The sequence below is a fragment of the Jaculus jaculus genome, chromosome 10 (genome assembly GCF_020740685.1).
Source record: "Jaculus jaculus isolate mJacJac1 chromosome 10, mJacJac1.mat.Y.cur, whole genome shotgun sequence".
In the NCBI taxonomy this organism is placed as follows: domain Eukaryota; kingdom Metazoa; phylum Chordata; class Mammalia; order Rodentia; family Dipodidae; genus Jaculus; species Jaculus jaculus.
Window position 1 is genome coordinate 77,616,217 of NC_059111.1, and position 22,653 is coordinate 77,638,869.

The 22,653-nt window shown below is 37.0% G+C and overlaps 1 protein-coding gene across 8 annotated transcripts in view; it reads left to right on the forward strand.

Annotated features, from left to right (window-relative positions):
- The window catches only part of St7 (suppression of tumorigenicity 7), a 312,701-nt gene that overhangs the window by 213,567 nt on the left and 76,481 nt on the right, over positions 1-22,653 (forward strand). For all 8 annotated transcript variants that reach the window (XM_045160301.1, XM_045160302.1, XM_045160307.1 and 5 more), the window contains 2 exons: positions 606-760; positions 2,931-3,028. In XM_045160301.1, coding sequence (XP_045016236.1) covers positions 606-760; positions 2,931-3,028 — 253 coding nt within the window. The remainder of the gene's footprint in view (positions 1-605; positions 761-2,930; positions 3,029-22,653) is intronic.

The window sequence follows — 22,653 nt, forward strand, 5'->3', positions numbered from 1 at the left end:
TTTTCTGAACCAGAAAACCAGTGTGGTTATGAGATGTTAAAGCACTGTTGTCTTTTTTTAAGTCAGTTACTTGACTTAATGCATTTTGCACTCTGAAGAAATTCTTAAATTAAAAAGAATCTGTGTTTAGTAAACAAGATAAACTTTTATAATACCTCTAACTTTTAGTGTTGTAAGGAGATACTTAATAACAGCTATTGCCATCACCATTATTAGCTGACATTTCCTGAGCATGTTCACAATGCCAGCTGCTGTACTAAGTGCTTCACGTGCATCACCTTATTTAACCTTCACAACAATGAATAGATTTCATGTTCTGCATCAGGGAGGCAGAGTAATAACTTGCCCCAAATGACACACTAATAAGGGGCAGAGTCCATATATGAGCACCATGCTCCTAACACTGTGCATTCTACCTCTCAAGCTAAAATATAGATGTTTCTTTTATACCATTACTTTGTGTCAACAGCTACAAATGGGTGCATGAACCAGGTGGCCATGCTGCATGTTTTGGCATAACTCCTTGCCCTTCTGCATGAACTCCTACATTCTATCATAATTTCCTTGGATTTGTAATTGATGGTGGCTATTATCTGAATGGACAGGTGTGCAACTGCTTATATTCTTTTGGCTGAAGAGGAAGCAACAACCATTGCTGAAGCAGAAAAACTCTTTAAGCAGGCCCTGAAGGCTGGTGATGGCTGTTACCGACGTTCTCAGCAGCTGCAGCACCATGGGTCCCAGTATGAAGCTCAACATAGTAAGGCTTCCTCCAGGCTGATGCATTGGGGAATCAGAACTGGAAAGTGGTCAATCCAAGCAAATGTTTAGTCCAGCTCAACACTGGATTCTTCCAGATGAGAAAAACATAATTAACTTTGGTTTTTCTTGCTTTTCTGTTAGTATTTTTCCTTCCTGTAAGAACTCCATGTACAGTTAGCTTCATTATTGTTTATGTTCACATTCTCTTTCCTACCCAGTTTTAGTGCCAGAAAAGGAAAAAAAAAAAAAAAAGAGTAGTGTCTTTTGATAGTGACTTTATTTTTCCCTGGAATTCTTATATACCTCTGTTCTTCAGTTACTTCTCCATCTCATAACTTTAAGTCCTAGTTTGGTAATGGGACTTAAGTTAGTATTATCAAACTTTTTATCTTACAAACCTTCTACAGCATGGGTAAAAGTATGGTTAAAACAAGTCAATTTATAATATATCTACCAGTGTTTAGTTTTTATTTTAAAAACATTGGTATTGGCTTCTAGAAAGAGTCATGAGTTCCTAATTATCTATATTTTTACAGTAAAAGTAATGTTTTCTCTTAAGATAGCTTTTTGAAGGCCAAGAAACCCTTTAATTCAGTACACTAAACTGAAAGCCAATGATATTTTGGGGGAATAGTTTAAGACATAATCATTTTTAGAATTCCCTGAGCCCCTTGACTCATGTTGGTTGGTTATTTAAACGGAAATTAAATCATCCTTAGAGAATAATGTTCTTGTGGTCCAACCAAAACTTAGGTTGTTTCCTTAAGGTGCAGTTTCTCTCACTTCATCCCCTAACTTCAGTTTGGAAAGTAGGAGGTATCTCCTTCGTACTTGAGATTATATAATTAAATTTTAATATTAAACTTGGATTTGGTGTAGGATCTGACTACGTTAGTCTCTGTGACTCAGGTGTAAGCAAGATTGTTGCATTACACAGCCCACATGGATAGAAGCATGTCCACACAAGCCATCAACTAACAGGTTTTTATTCTTACTCTGCAGTGAGTATATATTGGTAAGGTTTCTAGTCACTCTATATGTTCTTTGTAAAAAAACATGGTGCATTTTGAAGATATGTAGTAAATGTCTATTTGTCAACTAAATAGAAATTAATGCATAGAACTAAATAACCTATAATGTAACTTAGGACATTTTCTTTCTTTTCTTCTCTAAATTAAATCCTTTCAACCTGTTGCCTACATCTATCCAAAAAATATAATCACATCTTTAAAATAATTTGTAGGTACTTGGCAGTTTTTCAGCACACATCTTGTTCTCATTGTTTAAAACTTGAAATGTTCAGACATTGGTCTTAACATCTTTTAATAGCTGTATATTATACATATGCTTAATCTGTAACAGGTGTGCCATATTTTTCTCCAACATGGTAATTTTATTGAGGATTAAGCATATGCATGTTCTCACTAGTCTGGAAACTTATCCAAAAAGACATAATTAAATAAAAGATTAAGATAAGAAGTTGTTAATGTACTTTTTAAGGGCTATTTTAGTGACTGTTGTTATAACTGTTTAGCCTGTCAATGCTTTCTCTAACACTAGGGTAGTTTTTCATTTTGCTGCATATTCTATTGTCATATCTGGAATGTGTTATATTGCCATCTAAAATAGACTACTTTGGGGACCTGGAGATGATTATGATGTCACTGGTGCTAGAGAAAGAATAATATGAAACAGAAGTTCAAGATGAGGCTTCTCTAGACTTAATGTCAAAAATGGGGAAAAAAAAAAAGTTCATCAGGATACAACCTGAGATTCACCTCTTTGCATCTTTACCAAAAGCATGCACACTTCAAAATGTGGAATTCTTGCTTTTAAACTGCATGCACTCTGTATGTTCATTTTCCCAGCACTGTGTGGCAGATTTTATTTATTTTCATATGTTCAACATCATAACTCAAATGTACAGATTAGGTATTCAGTCATGATTTTACCTTTGGAAGTTTAATTACTTTTAATTTACTCTATTCATTTTACTATGAACAAAACTGGTTGTCTGTACTTCTGCTAGTAGGAGAAATCAAAGGAAGAGTTTACCCTCTCTGAGAGTTTTCTTTTAAGGACAAGGAAAATAATCAAAGTTGTTTTTCTTCCTGCTCCATTGAAAGCTATTATTTTTAAATTTGGGTGTTTTGTATCTCCTTCCTCAGGACGAGACACCAATGTCTTGGTCTACATCAAAAGAAGGCTAGCAATGTGTGCCCGAAGACTTGGGAGGACCAGGGAAGCAGTGAAAATGATGAGAGATGTGAGTTTGCATTTGTGCTTGGGATTGGTGTCCACATGTTTGTCTTCGAGCTGCAGGAGGCTATAGAACAGACCTAGCAGGCAGAGACAGCAAGCAATAGCACAGTATTCCCGGGGCTCCAAAGCAGCTCCTAGTTGACTTGGAGAACTATCTTGGCAATTATTCAACTTCTGTTGTCCTGGTTTCCTCAATTGTAAGGTGACAATAATGGCCTTGACAATAATATTCTAGGATTGCTGTGAGAATTAAATGATAATACTGCAGAGTTTTTAATAGACTGCCACATTAAAAAATACTCAATGGTTATTATTAATAAATGTTTGGGGCTGTTTAGTAGGCAAACAATAGTGAAATCAGCCATTTTAGATAACTGACTTTTACAGGGGTTGTTAGAAAATTTGAATAAATTATGGTTCAAATTGATGCACTCAGATTTAGTGGCATTATAAGCTAATTCTATTGTAACTTTAAACAGTTCCTTAGATTCTTAAAAATCAAGTACCTTATTAATTACCATAAGAATCAAGTAGGAGAGGAGTGGTGGTATAGCTCAATGTGCATGAAGCCCTGGGTTTGATTCCCAGTGTTAAAAAAAGTACAATAAATTCAAAGTTCAATAAAGGGATAAATTGGTAACCTTACTTATTTGTTTTTAAGAGAACTTAGAAAAGTTATTAGGGCTAATTTTAAAGAAAAAAATTAAAGGAAAATGGCTTAATTAAGAAATTTTAACTTCTATTTTAGTGTTAGTAAGAAATATTTTTCATAATGACACTAATGGTAATGTGATTTGTATATATAAGGTTTTTACATTTATTTTAAAACAACCTCAAAAAAGTCTTAAATCAGGTCCATTCTTCCACTGTATGCCTAAGTTAAAATACATAGAAAACTATCATTTATTATAAGCAAGATAAAAGTGGCATCGTACTAAAATCTGAGTTCATAGGTTTGGATTCAGGTCTGTGAAAACTCAGTAGGCATTTTTTCAGCTTCTCTGGGGATGGACATGTCAATTTTCAGGTACCCATTGGAGGAGAGAACATGTATTTGAGATGCACTCTGGCTGTTTCTGAAGTTGTACCATGGGTTGAAGGCCCAGGTGAGATCCACACTTGGGTCTGCCTACTCTACTTAGGTCTGCCTACGCCTCTGGGCAGCAAGGCAGCCCCGAATCTGAGGAGAGGAACAAGGGAAGAAGATGATGAAGGTGATTGATATATATGTTCACCCAGAGTTAAGTTCTTTTGGCTGAAGAACGAATTTGAAGAATATTTGTTATATCGCATGAACTAACTTTAAGAAAAGAAGATTTCTGCACAGACACAAACTTGCTCTCAAGGCCTTTCAGTTTTCAGAAATTCCATTCTTGGATATAGCAAAGCAGCTCTGCCAGTCACTTTGTCTCTGAGGAGCTAAGAACTTAGCAAAGGATGGGATATCTCTCCATCTTAACTCAGCGCGACCACATTAGCCTCTAACCAGGTGTTTTGTATGTAGTACATCTTCCTAAACATAATTAGTGATCTTACTGTATGCTTAAACCATTCCATAGGAAAAACAAATTGTAGTTACTGTAATTGTATTTCTTCCCACAGTCTCATTTGGCTCATTTTCAATTTATACATATAAAAAAATCCACATGGCTGAAACCAGTCTATTTACCTTATATGTACTGCGATTTGCTTTTCTGTTGAACATTATATTTACAATTCCATTTACTAACCTAGTCCAAAGAAATGTTATTATTTTTTTTTCTTTTTGGTTTTTTGAGGTAGGGTTTGCTCTAGTCCAGGCTGACCTGGAATTCTCTATGTAATCTCAGGTGGCCTTAAACTCAGGGTAATCCTCCTACCTCTGTCTCCCAAGTGCTGGGATTAAAGCATGCACCACTACAGCTGGCTCCAAAGAAATGTTTTGAGGGAACATCTGGGCTGCAGAAGAAGCAGCCCTGGGCAGGGAGTCAAAAAACCTGCATATGAATTTCAGCACTGCTCTTGGTCTGCTTTGACACAGAAAAACTTACCTTCCTTCACTTAGTCCTCCAGAAATTGGTGATAATTATTCTTACCTACAGGGGTACTCGATGGGGTAAACTGAATATGACAGTGTGAGAACACCTGACATGTAATAGGTACTCTTAAAATTTTCTCCCCATTTTTCCTCTGTTATATAATTTTACTGCCTGCTATCCTTATGGACACCTTAGGATAATTCTGATTTCGTTTTTTAGTTAAAATTTTCTTATTTAAGGATTTATATATTGATTGAGAACAAGATAGAGAGAAGGAAGGAAAGAATGAGTGTACTAGGGCCTCTTGCTACTGCAAACAAACTCCAGAAACATGTTCTACTTTGTGTATCTGACTTTTATGTGCATACTGGAGAATGAACCTGGGCTGGCAGGCTTTGCAGACAAGCACCTTTAACCACTGTGTACATGTGTACAAGTCTACAGCTTGTAATGAGCAGAGTAAGGCCATTAGCATATTCTTCACCTTAAAATAACAACTGTTTCTTAGGGGGTGGGAAGATGGCTCAACAGCAGTTAAAAGTGGTAGCTTGCAATATCTGTTACTTGAATGAATCAATCAAGTAATTTCTTTTAGACCTTCTCGTCTCACCTATATATACATACAAACATACATACTACATGTATATTTATATGTATATAGATGTACTTTTATATTGCATTTTTTTTTTATTTAGCTTCAAGAGAGAGAGAATGGGCATGCTAGGGCTTCTTGCCACTATGACTGAGCTTTAGATGCATGTGCTACTTTATGCATCTGGCTTTGTGTGGGTACTGCGGAGGACTTTGGAAGTAAGCTCTTTCAGCTATAAGGCCATCTCTCCAGCCCTTCCCCTTAATATTGCATTTCTTAAAAGAATGATCATTTCTTTAAATATCAATAAATGTTGTCTTTTCTGTAAGTTTGAGGAGCTCCCCATCAATGTGAACCCTACTGCAGTAACAATCCTGTGAGGAGCCATATCAGATGTAATGGAAATGTGTTTTGTCAAGGAATATTGAAAGTGCTCTTTCCTTCAGAAACTGTCAGTCCTTGTACACCAACCAGAGAAGCTGAGGTTGACATCCTCTCCCTATACCAAATCTTCACCTGGGCTCAACCTTGTAGCAGAGGGTTGTTGGTCAGGCTTATTTGGCTCTACTGAGGTTGTAGGTCAGACTTCCCCATGGGTTCATTCCTTTTCACAGCATGCACAGAAACCATCTTGCCATAAAACTTCCTCTGATAAAATAGCATGGTGGATTCCAGGCAGCCTGCTGATAAAGTATTTAGGCAAGAGGAGCTAAGTTTTCATTAAGACACAAGCATACTCTTTCTACATATGAACTTGAACTTTCCTTGAGCAGATTTTAAAGTGGAAACAACAATGCACAGTTAGAATGCCTTCTATATGGAAAGTAGTGTCATTTGAAAAAGTTTCTACACCTTAAAGAAGGGGACACTGTTAATTAACACATTCTGAAAGAGAACAAAAGGCAATTCTGGGAAGGTTGCTGTAGATAATTTCTTAAATTTTTATGGCTTATGACTACTGTGGTTCAAGTAAGATTGGATTTTGTCAGTAGAACATTGATGAGAACAAACCACACTTTCTCATTATGGACATTCACAATGTTTGTTTCCTAAAGTAATGTGTTACTTATTGGAAATTCCCAGGATGGTTACCAAAAAAAGCAAAACTTTAAGTAGCTTTCATTCTCAATCAAAAATATGGAAGCACCTTGTGCCAAAGGAATGTTTTAGCAGTGGGCAAAGCTCAGCAGCTTCCTGGCTTTTGAGCTTTGCTGTTTGGGATGATTATTACTGAAACTTAAATTTTCAAAGTCTTTGTGATTGTTCTTTAACATTTGGTTCATGGCATTTTCATTTTGTTTTGTTTTCTTTTTAACTTCTACCATGTAGGTAGCTTCAGATTTTTCCTATATTTCCCTGGCCCACTGTGAACTGATTTGAAATGGAATATATATGACAGATGACTGTGGTCTTGCCCTTTAGGCATACTTGTCTGATCTAGTGTGATTAAACCAGGGACAGCCTGCCCCTGTGAAAGAGCCCAGAAGCTCCTGTAGCCCAGATCATTTGATCTAAAAGAGTATTTCCTAAAGCTTAGCACTGAGGATATTCTGGACCCAATAATCATTTGTGGTGCATTGTAGGGCATGGGAGACTGGCTCATCACTCCTCAGTTGTCTCACTTGGGAGGCACAGGTAGGAGGCTCACTGTGAATTTGAGGCCATATTGGGGCTACAGAGTGAGTTCCAGGTTAGCCTGGGCTAGAGTGAGATCCTACCTCAAAAAATTAAAATTAAAATAATAAAACCAGTCTAGGGAATCCTGAGATGAGTAGCTCTGATTCCATGTAGACATTGCACTTTTTCTGTTTGTAGCCTAAACTTCCCTTAGTTGGGCACAAGCTCCCAGAATACCCCTAGACTTGTCCAGGCTGGCTTGTGGGACTGCTTCCCAGTTAGAATTCCCTCAGGTAAGATATCCAGAGGGGGAAGAGTAAAATAACTTGAGGTTTTTGGGGGACCTGGTGGTGCTGGTGAGCTGAGAAAGAGGGGCTTGATGTAGAGCAATAGTCCATTCAGTTATTAATCAACTCATTTGTGTGTGAATCTGTTGATTATATCAGTTCCCTGATATTCCATTTACTTACCAATAACCCTACCTTGAACATTGCGTTGGGATCTAAGCTTTCAGTATGTGAGCATTCAGGGGATATTTTGTCTCTAAATCAGAAGATTTTGCCTCCTTAATGTACATCTTCCTGACTTCCAAGATTTGAAAATTTCACTGGTTTGCTTGGGTGATTAGAGCTTTAAATAGCATCTTGGCCAATAATCTTTTAAGGCTTACTGTGTTCTAGAGAGGTGTTTTTTTTTTTTTGTTTTTTTTTTTTTTTCAAGGTCACATAGCTAGTAAATACTCTCAAGAGTGTGGTTCCCCTAATCACTTCACATCAGAAGTGCCCAGGGTATACTCACAGTAGATGTAATACTAATCCACACAAGTCTTAGTGGGAAATTGGTATTCTTATCATTATTGGGTAAAAGCTCTGTTTTCAAGTAAAAAAGAAAACTTTAGGTTTAGTGGTTAAGGCACTTGCCTGTAAGCCGAAGGACTCAAGTTTGATTCTCCACATCCCATGTAAGCCAGATGCACAGTAATGCAAGCACATGCACACAAAAAGACACACACATCTGGAGCTCAGTTGCAGTGGCTGGAGTCCCTGGTGTGCCAATTCCACCCCCCCCCCTCTTGCTCTTGCTGTCTCACTTTTAAAAAAAAGTGGATAGATGGCTCAGCAGGTAAAGGCACTTCTTTGCATGCGTCTGGAATTTGTTTGGAGTAGCAAGAGGCTCTGGCACACCCCCTTTTTTCCCCTCTTTCTTTCTGCTTCCAAGTAAATAATAAATTTTACAAATATATAAAAACAAATGCTAACATAAAATCATGCTCAAATTTCCTGATCATAGAACCCCTTTAAAATTATATAAGAACCCCAAAATTTTGCATATATAGATTGATTTATTCATATTAAACATTTTAAATTAAAACTAAGAATATTTGAAAACATTTATTCATTTTTAACATAACAATTAAAAATATATTGAATATTAGCAAACATATTTTTGTGGGAAGTTAATACAAAAATTAGGAAAGTAGTGACATTGTTTTAATGCTTATGCAATACTAGTTGAGTAGGAGACAGCCAGAGTCTCATATTTGATTCTGCATTTCATCCATGGTCTCAACATGTGACCAATGTACACTCATGAGCACAGTTCCCTGATCATACCAAGAAGGCCTCTTCTATAATCATAAGTAAAAGCCAACCCGGAAATAGAATGAAAGTTATTAGCAGTAAAATTATAGCAGACCATGATAGTTCTGATATAAAATATCCCATGAAGGCTTCAGCCCCAACACAAAGTTCACAAGTGGGGCTGCTTAATTATTATAATAAGCACATTATGCATGTGCTAACACAAATGACTTTTAAAAATATACCTAGCCCTTTCCAAAGAGCAAAATAACATATACAAAAATGGTAAGAAATGGGGTAAAAACAGACATGAATGTAGTGAAGAAAACCTTTATTCACTTATAATTTTAACTTAAAGTGAGTCCAATGACTGTTTTATTGCCAGGTGTATTTGTTTTACAGAGTGGTCATCTCAACCACAAACTGGGTGGCTAAAATGATAAAAATTTATTGTCTCTCAGTAAACTAAGGCTACCCCTCCAAAGTCAAGGTTATAGTAGGGCCTTGTTACTCAGAAGATTCTACAAAAGAATGCTTCCTTGCCTCCACTTAAGTTCTGGTGGTTGGTAACAGTCATTGACCTATCTTGACCTGTTCTGTGCCTCTATCACATGGAACTCTCCCTTTGTATCTGTATACCTGTGTCCAAATTTCCCTTTTCTCATATGTACACCATAATACTGGATTTATGGCTTCTTTCTAACTTGATTAGATCTTCAAAATCCAATTTCCAAATAAGGTCATATTGATATCCTGAGGGTACAATTCAACCTACAATAACAGTCATATAGAGATACCTTCTATATATTTTCATTCTTACTAAATTTCAGTGCTCTGTCAGCCAGCCAAAACCATAATTCATATGCCTTTGACCATGCTAAACCCATTCTTAACTTAGCCTGCAAATTTAAAACTGCTAGCTATCCTTTTGCATTCTGACTTTGAGCTTTTTATGAAAAGTAGTCAGAGAAAGCAGTAGTTATTTCATCCTATGGCTTATGTTCTTCTTGCATTTCCATAATCTTCTGCAGTGCTTTCAGCTCAAAACTTGAGAATTGTCACTTCTGCTATCAATAACATACAGAGTGAATATTGTTATGGGCCAGACATTCTGCTAAGAAGTTTGTATGTACTATCTCATTTAATTTATACATATAGTAAGTACCCTATTAAATTACATAAATAATGCATACTCATTATAACAAGTCAAAGAATAACAAAGTCATAATACCTCTTCTTAATGGATCTTTACATTTTTATATTAAGAATAGAAATCTTATGGCAAAATATGGTTCACAATCTGTGTGAGGCATACAATTTCTCCTAAAAATTATTGATTTTATGAAAATTTTAACTCATGAACATAAGTAACAAAATTGTAAATCAACAGCTCTTAATGTTTAACTGGCTTTAATTAATATAAGAGGTATATATTTTCTAAAGTATAATGTCATTGAAAGTGCTCCTCTTCCAGAATTATTTGAAGTACATCCTCAAACAACTAATGCTAAGTTAATATTTCCAAAGATCAATCACTCATACCCCAGGATATCCAAAAACCTAAATGAGATTTATAGTGAATATTTATAATACATTTCTAAAACCAATTTGTTTTAATTTGTGTTAGTTTTAAAATAAGCATTACCACTTAAAATAGAAGATCCTACTTAAGCCAATAATAAAGAAGTCTTCTAATCAACAAGAAGCTCAAAATCAAGGGTTACAGGTACAGCGTACTCATCAGGCCTTTACTAACTCAGACATTGATATGAAGCATGACGCTGTTCTGTGTGCTGGGAGGGACACCCAAGCAAAGCATGTACCTAAACCAAGAAGCTCCAAATACAGCGAACTTCAGTCGCCATTCTAAAATTTGTCTCTTGGCCTCATCCAGTCCTATCTCCCTGTTTTGAAAGCATCTTAAAAGTAAGTGATTTCAGGTAGAAATTGAGAATACATATTAAATAAAATATGATTTTGTGTGTTCTCTAGGAGCTGAACAGACAGAACATGCTCAGAGACTGAGCATCTCCATGAAGGCTTCCTTCTCCCACTGAACAAAGATGCTCAGAATTGATTCTTAAAATCAAACCTAATGACTATGTTCTAGGTGGAATGAGAGACAAAAAAAAAAAAATAGTAAGCCTAAGGATATTTTAGAGTACACTTTAGAGTCTGAGTGTCATGAAGAAAAGATAAAAGTAAGGCAGAAGAAGAATCAGGAAAGCCAGATGTAGAGAAAAGCAAGGTCATGGAAATCAAAGTTAAATCTAATAATCAGATATGTGTGACTTAGAGGGTGACAGTGAGGCAAAGATTGTGTGGTATGGAAGCTAGAACTTCCGTGTATGTTCAAGGATTCTGAGGTAGGAATATGCTTAGTAGCAAAGGAGTCCCGGGTGGACAGAGCAGAGTAGGACCAGTGGGGAGAAGGGAGGACCTTAGAAATTATATAGGTTTGTGGATAGTATTGACTTTTGTTTTTACTCTTGGTGAAATGGGGATCCTTGCAACAGTTTGAGCAGAAGAGTAACATGGTAAGTCTCCATTTTTGCATATTTCAGTGTGGCTAGGGAATGGAGGAACGACATTCAGAAGACTCTTGTGGATGTTGACCAGAGATATGTGGCTGACATGAGAGCAAACTAGGGTTTGCAATTCAAACCTATGTTATGATAGCTCGACATATTTTGAAGGAAGGACCAAGAAACTCTTACTAGGCATTCAGTATGAGAACTGAAGAAGTCAAGATTTTGTGTTGGAAGGAAAAGAGTTCTAACACCTAAGATATGGAAGCCTACAGTGAAAAAGCTTTGAGAGGAAGCTTACAATTAAGTTTTGAACAGGTTGTAGCTGAGAGAGCTGTTAATTTTTGCCTTAAGTCATCACTTCCAATGTTTTTGTGGACTATAACAATTTTGGCTTTGTTGAAGTTAAGAAATTGTTTAATAGAAGGAAAGTTGGTTGACATTTGAATTTAGTAAACTCCCTTATAAAACATGTGTGGTCAGAAACTACCATTGTGGTACCACTTGTTCTATAATGCTAGGAAGAAGAAACTTTTACTGATATCCAAGAAGCATTTTGTTATAGTTACTTTCTTGTTGCTGAGACAAAACACCCACCCAAGAAGAAAGGAAGAAGAGAAAGGATCTTACTTCATCACATATCCACAGCAGAGAGAGAGTAGCAAGCATGAGCTGGCTCTGAATGCACTGTATGTATAGTTGGAATCCTTAACCCCAAGGCCCTCCCCCAACAACACACTTCCTACAGCAGGGCCTCACCTCTAAAATGATTCACCAGCTGGGGACCAAGCAGGAAACTCAATCACAAACACCTGAGACTACCAGGACATTTACATTCAAACTACCACACCATGTTATAAAATCTGACAACATACATAATGTAGTGGCATTGGTTATAGGCCTATAATCCACTGCTTTACCTTTTTTAGTCAACACTATTCTTCAGGTCTGTACAGTTTTTCTCTGGGTACTTCTTGTAAGTTGAAGCTTCTAAATAGTATTCCATATTTTCTGTGAATTATCCTTTCTTCTAGGGGAGGAGCAGTAGGTAGCTTCCAACCCTTCATTATCCATCCCCATGGTGCCATAGTGGACACCCTTATGAATGTGTGAGAAGTTTTCATGGGCTGTACCCCAGGAAGTGTGATTTCTGGATATTGGAATTATGCTTAAGTTCAGTATGTCCCACTGTTTCAGCTGCCTATGATTGCCTAAATTATCACCAGCATATGACTATGTCCATATGTCTCAGTACCTGTCTATATATTTAATAAATATATCTTTACATATTTTAAATTTATTATGTATAGTTTATGATTTGTTTCATAATTCTGTTTATAGATTTCTTCCTATTTCATTTTGACTTTTATTTGATTCTTTGTACTTTTATTTTCCCTTTCTAATCTTGGCAGTCATTTGTCTATTTTTTTTTTAATATTCTAAGAACTAGGATTTGCCTTGGTATGTTGTCTCCATTTTTGTAGATTGTTTTATTTATATTAATATTGCCTTTCTGCTAATTTCATGAGACTTTGCTCCAGTAGTTCCAAGCATTTTTTTTTCATTTGTGGATAATTTCATCTTATTCCCATAGCATCTTTTAACTCCTTATCATTAATTTTTCTTTGTGCTTAGAGAATTTATATGATATGATATTAATGTAGGAGGGAATTTGAGAGGGCTTTTGTTTAGGTGTAATATGGCCAGTCATTTTGAATGTTATATCTGTATTCAAATGGAATCTATTTTCTCTAGTAGAAAGGTCTACATGCATTTACTAATTTGACCATGTTGTTAAGCTTTTCTGCTTCTTAGCTTATTTGCTCTATTTTTTTTTATCAGTTTTTAATAAGGACATTATGTGATATTAATGAGTCCTTTCTATGCTCAGTTCTTTGTTGAATTTTGAGGTTATATTTTTACATGCATTCATACTGATGAATATTCTTATTATTCAGAATGTATAATATCCTTCATTTATTCTTTGTATTTTTCTGTCATTATTTTGCCACTTGTATTAATATTAGTTATTCTATATTATTTAGATTCATGTTTGCCTAGTGTAGTTTTTCCATAATTTTATAATTAAACTTTCTCTAGCTGTGGTTCTTCATTTGGGAGTTATGCATTTTGATGAATATTATTTTTATTCAAATCTAAAGGTTTTGTACTTTTGGTTGCTATACTGATCCCATTTATGTATATTGTCTTTATTATTCTGTTGAGAGCAACAGAATAGTTACTGGTTGGTTTTGCTGTTTGTTTGTTTTTTTTTTGATTGGTCATACTCTCCCTTTTTCTTTCATCTCTTTCAATAAGAATATCTTCTACTTGTTTAGCATTTGAAATTTGTTTTATTCTTCCTGTAGCCCCATCTTATTAAAGTCCAAACTGTACAGACCTGAAGAATAGTGTTGACTAAAAAAGGTAAAGCAGTGGATTATAGGCCTATAACCAATGCCACTACATTATGTATGTTGTCAGATTTTATAACATGGTGTGGTAGTTTGAATGTAAATGTCCTGGTAGTCTCAGGTGTTTGTGATTGAGTTTCCTGCTTGGTCCCCAGCTGGTGAATCATTTTAGAGGTGAGGCCCTGCTGTAGGAAGTGTGTTGTTGGGGGAGGGCCTTGGGGTTAAGGATTCCAACTATACATTGATCAGCTAGCAACTTATGAATACCTATATATTTTTCTCTAAATGATAGGGATAAGTGCATATAACCCAAGCTGGTTGTTAAATTGCTGACCATAGCTTGTCACTTTTTGTTTAGTAGATTTTAATGACTGACTTATCACTGCATTTATAATAAAAATACATACTCCTTACATGGTTTTTCCATTTTTCCAAAGTCATACTACCTTTCTGTAATTCATTAGGCCATTAGTCACATGATGCTTCTCTCTGTGCCAACCATAGTCTTCCTCAGAGCCATTGACTAGGATACTCTGCCCCAAGTTTTGGCAGTCCCAGGCTCAGCTAAGCAGGCTCTTCGTTCATGACCAACTGAAGGAGCCCTGTGCCCACATGTGCACACACAGGGATATGTCATTATCAATCACATTTTTGTCCACTGTTTTGGTGTGTGTGTGTGTGTGTAGTATATGTGGAATGTGTGTAGGTACATATGTGATGTAGACTGATACAGGCACATGTGTGTACAAATATGTATTACTCTCAATCCTTGTGTACACATGTGTGGAATCCAGAGGACATCTGGTGTCCACTACTACTTTTGTATTATATTTTCTTGAAACAGGGTTTTGATTTTTTGGTTTATTTATTTATTTATTTATTTGGTACTAAACCTGGAAATTTTTGTTTTTTTGTTTTTTGTTGTTTTTTTCAGTTATACTGACTGACCAACAAGTTCCCACAATCCTCCTATCTCAACCCCTCATCAAGCACTGGTGTTTTAGAAGTGCATGGCTATCCATGGTCTTTTACAAGGGTGCTGATTCAACTCAGTTCCTCATACTTGTGCAGCAAGCACTCTCTTTAATTGCCTTTTCAGTTTGTGAAATTATTTGTTCATATATTTGTTGTGTGTGTTCCTCAACTCCACTGCAAAATGATTTCCACAACAGAAAGAACTTCATCTTCCATGGCTCCTAAAAGGTACTGGATGTTTATTGAATGAATGAACAAACAAATGAATGGCTGTCTGGAGGCAGAGTAGATGGGAGCATTTTCCACTACATTTCTCAATAAACACCATATTTTTACTTTAAACAAACTTTCTTCAGTTACTGAGGCCTCCCTAAATGGCAAAGCAGGTGGTTTCATTTCCATTAAACTCAGATTTGAATGGCTGTTCAGGCTCATCTGGTCCATCCTCAGCTGTTTAGCAACCTCTCAGGGGTTGCTCTCGGAATACAGCTGCAGCTTCCTGTGCTTTTCCACCTCAGTCTAATCAAGTCCCATTTTCAGTTTGCTTTGGAGAAAATGCTTATAATCTCCTATTTGGTGACTGGCAGCTGCTTCTCCCACCCACTTGCTGCTCTCTCCACAGGTGTAGATTTATCTCTTGTGCACCGTGCTGTTGTATCAATATGTTTCTTGGGAGAGAGAATTAGGCACTTTTTCTGTCTTCCATATCCCTTTGGAAATCTGTTGCCTGAGTTCCCTTTACTACAATGATGGGAGATGCATGGAGCCATTGAAGCAGTCCCAGTTTATTCCTTACTAAACAACTCTGTCAGCTTTTCTCACATAGTGGCTTTCGGGACAGGTATTTTTTCTCTTTCTCAGAATCAGGGACAATTTGTGCCATTTCTTCAGAGCAGAGCACATGTCAGTTACTCTCAGTTTACCTTCATGAATCTGGATAGAACAATTCCAAATGGATTCAGTTTGAAAATTTAGGTGGTAGAATTGAGAAAAACTATAAAGTTACTGGATATTTTTATTTGTTTCGTTTTAAGGTGATGAGTATTCTCTCTCTCTCTGTTTGTCTCTTTCTCTGTCTATCTGTTGGTGGGGGAGACAAAGAAGAGGGGGGTGCTTTGACATGGAAGTCTTCTGAATTTCTTGCTTGGGACAGTAGGGAGACAGCGGTACCATCCTGGGAGCAGGTGGACAGGAGGCATCATTCCCATTTTAAATGTGCTGCTCTTATAATATATATAACTCATCTAAATGGAGATGCTTGGTGGGCAGTTGGAGGTACAGATCCTGAGCAGCATGGGAAGTGATTACAGTCATGAATGATGGTGACAGATACATGTGCCACTTTGTGCATCTGACTTTATGTGGGTACTGGGAAAACAAACCGAGGACATCAGGCTTTGCAAACATGTGCTTTAAACCTCTGAACCATCTCTCAAGCTGTTTTTCTTTTTCTTTCTTTCTTTTCTTCTTTCCTTCCTTCATTTCTTTCTCTTTTTTTTAATTAACTATTTTTCAAGTGAAGGTCTCACTCTAGCCCAGGCTGACCTGAATTTCATTTTGTAGCCTCAGGCTGGCCTCACACTCATTGCAGTCCTCCTACCTCAGCCTCCCAAGTGCTGGGATTAAAGGTGTGTGCTGCCACACCAGGCTGTTTTCTTGATTACATAGAAGGCAATGATATCTGTTGAGAGTTTGTTGTGTGGAGGTGAATTAAGAGTATGGTAGTGAAGCAAGGGCAACAAGTCACTAGAGAGATAGTGGCTGGTTTCTGAAAACCTTTGTCCCACTAGAGGTTGGAGATGTATTTCAGTTGTTTCTCCAAACCTCAGAGTTACATTTTTGGCCTGAGTGTTGAAGCAGAATTGCAGAAGTTCATTTGCCATCATGGTGTTACTACATGAATAAAGTAGAAAGACTAGGAAGCCAGGAACTATCAGGCAGTGGTAAGGTGATGAGCCATGGGCTATAGAGTGGAGAAAGTCAGAAGGGGAGCAAAGAAAAGGAAGATGAAGTCATTTGTTTTCTAAAACCAAATATCTATCAAATACCTTTAGGTTCCAGAACTGTGTCTAGGCATTGATTATGTAACAAGAAACATGATATCCTGGGACAGGAGGCATGGACAGATTATGATGTATGTTGTGAACAAGCTAGAAGGCTGTTGTGATAGAGGGTCACTATAAAGGCTGTCAGTGCAGGGGATCACATTGGTGCTTATGTGTGATGGGTGGACCCATATAAAGGTCTTAACAGAGGAGGAACTTGTGCAGAATGCCTGTGGCCAGAAGGAATTTAGAAAAATGAAAAGAAAAAAAGCAGACATGTCATTCGGGGCTTTGCAGTATATAGTGAGGAGCTTAACTTCCAATGTAAGTACAATGAAGGGTTTAAGTACACACAGCTGGGGAGTAATTACATTCATGTTTTATAAGATTCCTGAATATACTGTAAAGAAAGGAAGGTGAGAATGAAGCAGGAATGTAAGCAAGCAGTTATAATAGTAGCCCAGGCAATATCTAATAAGGGATTGGGGATGGCCACAGTGAAACAGATAGTTTTCAGATATGTTTAGACATAGAATTAATAAGATTTTGACTTGGGAAATCCTAATGGCTCTACCTTTAAAATATATTTAGAATCCTACCAGTCCTTAGTACAAGAACTCCCTTTGTTCAAACCATCATCATCCTTCACTTGGATTTTAGTAACAACCTTTCAAGCCCCACTGCTGCTGTGCATTCATGGTGCTACAACACATAGCCTGTGTTATTCATTGGAGGTTTCAGCTTCAGTCCCAGCTCAGGACCTTTGTACAAAGTAGACCCTTTCCCTGAGATATTTCCCTTCATCTGCTTCAGTACCTACTGAAATGTCACCTCATCAATCCTGCCATCCCACATTACTGTATTTAAAATTGTTTCTGGGGGCTGGAAAGGTGGCTCAGTGATTATAAAGGCTTGCTTGCAAAGCCTGGTGGCCCAGGTTCCATTCCCTAGTACTCACTAATATCCACATGCACAAAGGAATGCATAGATCTGGAGTTTGTTTACAGAGGCAAGAGGCCCTGGCATGCCCATGCACACATCATCTGTCTGTCTGTCTGTCTGTCTGTCTGTCTATCTATCTATCTATCTATCTATCTATATATCAATCATCTATCTCTATATCATGAAAAACATAATAAATAAATAATTGTATCTGTGTGCATTACACTACCATACCTTTACCCCTTCCATGTCTAAATTATTATTCTCAAAATTTACCACTATCTGATAGTTAATATATTGCATTTGCATTATTTTCTTTCAAAAGAATTGTATTTTCAGACTACTAAGAGTTTTTAAATCTATTTACAACTATGTCCTAGTAGAAAAGTGTTTGGCACTCAGTAACAGTTCAATGAGTATTGGAGAAGTGAATTGCTAAATACATTGTGCCTGGAAGAAAGAAAAAGTATAGTCAAGAAAATACTAGATGTGCATAGAGTTTTATAGCTCAACATGGTGGTACACGTGGATTACTAGGAATGGAACAGTTCTAATAGTAAACAGGAGTTCTATATGAGTTATGTTAAGTTTGACATATCTCCACATATAGATTCAGGATGGCAAGTAGAAAAATACCTCAAGGGATGAAAAGTTTAGGAATTGTATTAATTGCTTTTGAATCACTCTAACAAAATACTTGACAAAACAACTTAAGGGGGGGGGTTATTTGACCTAATGATTCTAGAGGGCTTCAGTCTGTCATAGCAGGGAAAGCGGGGAAGAGTTTGGCAATATTCATAATGGCAAGAACATGTGGTAGAGGCACTTGTTGCCAGACCAGGAGGCAGAGTGGGACCGGAACCAAAGAACCAAAGAACCTTCAATGGCTGACTCCTAGTGATGTATTTCTGCCAGCTAGGCCTCTCCTCCCATAGGTTCCACAGCCTTCCCAAAATCACATCAGCTGAGCAGCAAGTGTTCAAAACATGAGCCTATAAATACATTTCAGAGTGAAATAGAAATTATCAGCATTATATATGTGATCTTACACACACACACACAATTCAGTGCCATAATATTGAATAGGATATTGTATTTAGAGGTAAAAATACAAAGTGAAAAGTGAGTCCCAGTGGTCTTCAGCATTGTCAGGCATGGCTGAGTGGCAGAAGAGCAGCCCATGCTTTCTGAACAGAAGCAGATGGGAAGCTAAGAGTAAATCCATGACAGCATTATCTTACTGAACTAAGAGAAGAAAGAATTTTGAGAGAAGTGAGAATGATGTGAGAAAGAAAGCACAACAAACAAAAATAAAAGACCAGGCATTTGTGGTCTTGGTGAAATTAAAGAGGAAATTTAGTATGTGAATAATGATACAACAGGAGCCCAGTATGTTCTGGTCATAGCAGTGCATATTTTAATTTTAATGGTGTTGAGGTCTAAAGTTTGGATATGACCTTGAGTTGCTTAATTACAGTAGAGGTGCAGTCATGTCTGTTGAGTAGTTGGACAGGAAATTTCACATGGACAGAAATTATGTACACTGAAAGTTAAGTTTTGAGGTCAAGAGAGTAAGAATACGGATCCAGGCGCCAAAATGTTCGGTGCATGTGAGGACATAAAACTTGGCCAAGGCCGGGTAGCAGATGCTGGGATATTATAGCATGAGCTTTCAAGAAGCAGGAACTGCTACACAAGGGTTGGATACACCATGGACCTAAATGCCAACCTTATATCCTTCCTACTAGTTACAAATTCTGTAAAATAATGAGCTGCAAAAGAAGCAGTGGACCTAGGCTAGCATTCTATAAATAGTGTGTGGACATGTGTGGGAATATATAATCATGGACACAGGTTCCAGTAGGGTTGAGTAAAAAAATGAAAAGAGGAAAGAGAGCTTTGAAAGGCAAGGTTATTGCAGGGCATGGTGTAGGTAAATGTCACAGGTTGTAGTACAGATCTTCTGCCCATTTCCCTAAAAGGATCTTCCACTAAAGCTAATTTTCATATGACCTTGTTATGTGATACCTGCTAGTAGAGTATTTCATCATTCTGCCCCAGGTAATCAAACAAGCTAATCTCCTGGCTCTCATTATTTAGTATTACCCATGTGAATATAGAAGGGTGTTTGGCAAGCACAGAGATTGTGGTTTTGCCTTGGAAGGCTTCCTGACAATAATTATTGTACATATAGCTGCATGTTGAGACCACTTCTGGAGCAGGAGAACAGTGCCATGATCTCCGGGTAGGGCATGGCTAGATGCTAAATGGTTTAAGCTGAAACTCACATGTTTGACTCCATATTTCACAGGAATGTGAATAAAGTATCAATCCTTGGGGGTCCTTAAACTACACTTAACCATAGAGTTTAGGGTGGAGAAGTGTTATCTATCATAACATAGATTAAACAGTAGTGCTATCACACATTGACTTTGAAAGTTTATAGATGTTTTGTACTGAGATAAACAATCTCACTGAGGCAGGCAGGTATTGTAGAAGAGAATGAAGATTTCTCGGTTCTGCCCAAGGTGGTGCTGGTTTTACCTTTAACTAGTGAGCAAAAAACACAAGAGGAAGTTCTATACTGAAAACATTTTTTTTTTATTTTTTTAAGTATTTTTATTTATTTATTTATTTGAGAGCGACAGACACAGAGAGAAAGACAGATAGAGGGAGAGAGAGAGAATGGGCGTGCCAGGGCTTCCAGCCTCTGCAAACGAACTCCAGACGCATGCGCCCCCTTGTGCATCTTGCTAACGTGGGACCTGGGGAACTGAGCCTCGAACCAGGATCCTTAGGCTTCACAGGCAGGCGCTTAACCGCTAAGCCATCTCTCCAGCCCTGAAAACATTTTTGTGAGAAATATATGAATATACAACTTGTATTGCTTAATGAAATTTTTTAATAAAAGTAAAACTGATAGGAAGATCATCCTGCCTGTAACTATTTCTGAACTTACATAGCTTGTTACTTCAGTGAAGAACTGATGGGAGCTAACATCCTTGAAGATCATGTTTAACCATGTTACTTTTCAAGAGATGCAGTTTAATGTTTCCTTTCAGTTAATTCTAAAAACAGCATATCTTACTAATGTGTAATTAAGTCTCTTGAGGTTGGATTTTTAAATTTGTTTTCAATTTTTTTTATTTATTTGATATATATAGAGAGAGAAAGAGGCAGATAGAGAGTAAGAGAATGGGCATGCCTCCAGCCACTGCAAATAAACTCCAGATGCATGTACCATCTTGTGCATCTGACCTACAAGGGTCCTGGGGAATCCAACATGGGTCCTTTGGCTTTACAGGCAAGCACCTTAACTGCTGAGCCATCTCTTCAGCCCCCAAGTTGGATTTCATAGTGATCTATGTAAATAAAACTCTTGTAGGCCTCTGAGGCCTCTACTAAGTAGCTCATTATTACCTTTCATGGTCTATAGTGTCAGTAAAAATAGCTGACAAAATGAAAACCATGCAACACGGAATGTCTTTTCTATTTTCCATCTTTGCCTTTATTTGAGACTTTAATTACATAATGTCAAACTTGCAACTATAACAAAATAGTATCTGCTGTTTGAATATAATACAGGCCAAGTTCTTTAAACTTTAATTAGGCTAAGCTTGCATTGACCTCAGTAGGAATCTGGCTAAGGCTCTCTTTTAATTACCTCTGTCTTAAAATATGTAAGACCTTTCCTTCTGCTTTTCTCACTCAAAAAACAATACATGGATAACTAAACTGATAAAATGTTTAAATATATGCAAGTCAAACTTGAAAGGTTTAAACTATAGTTTTCATCTTGTAAGTTAGCTGAGCAAATGCATACATAGCTATAGCTCTAAATTATGTCCATAGAGCATTTCAAATCTAGTGAATTAACTCTCCTTTCCCCCATTAGAGCTCATAAATGTTAACCTCAGAAGTGCTTCAAATTCTTCCATTGAAATAAACTTGAACTGACAATAGCCAGATGATGTAAAATTGAAACTGAAATTCTATCCTTGGCCCATCCCATGTTCTTCCCCATAGGTATTAGAGGAATCATAGGAGTGTTAGTGTTTTCATTCTATGTAAACTGTAATGTTTGGGCAAACAGGGCATATAAATTTCTTGCTGCTGGGAAAAAGCAATTACCAGTGTGGAGAAGAGAGAGGGCAATAAATAAACAAAACTATGCTAGATAGTGAGTGGATATAAAGATTTATTTAGAATGACTTCACTTATAGAAAACAGGCCTCTATATTTATCATGTGCTTTCATTCAAGCTTAATATGTGAATTGTAGTCTTTTGTTAAGTCATATCACCAAACCATTTTTATACTTTTAAATAAATAAACAGGAGTCTGCTGTAGAGTACTATGCAACTTAAAACCAAAAGGAAAGTAGTTATATCAGCAAAACAAACAACGTGTCAAAAATGCAGTATACTCATATCCACATTGTGTAAGGATTATGGCCCCAAACTCTGAGGGAGATGTGTATGTCCTGCAAACTAGGTGTAATTCCTCTCTTGCTGATAAGAAAAATGAGCTTGCCCAGGATTCAGAAACCCACTGTTCCTGAATGCAAATCTAGATTTATCTGATGCAACAGTGTCCATAGGGCTGGAGAGATATATTAGTTGTTAAGGTGCTTGCCTAAGGACCCAGGTTCCATTTCCTAATACCCATCTAAGCCAGATGTACAAGGTAGCACATGCATCTGTAATTTGTTTGCATTGACTAGAGGCCTTGGCACACCCATTCTTTCTTTCTCTCTCTCTCTCTCTCTCTCTCTCTCTCTCTCTCTCTCTTTCTTTCTTTCTTTATCTCATTCAAATAAAAAGATAAATAAATGAAAGTGTCCATATACTTGATTTCTATAATGTGCCTTTCCCCATGTTGAGCCCTTTTATTTTGAAAGCAATGGACTATTGAGGTCA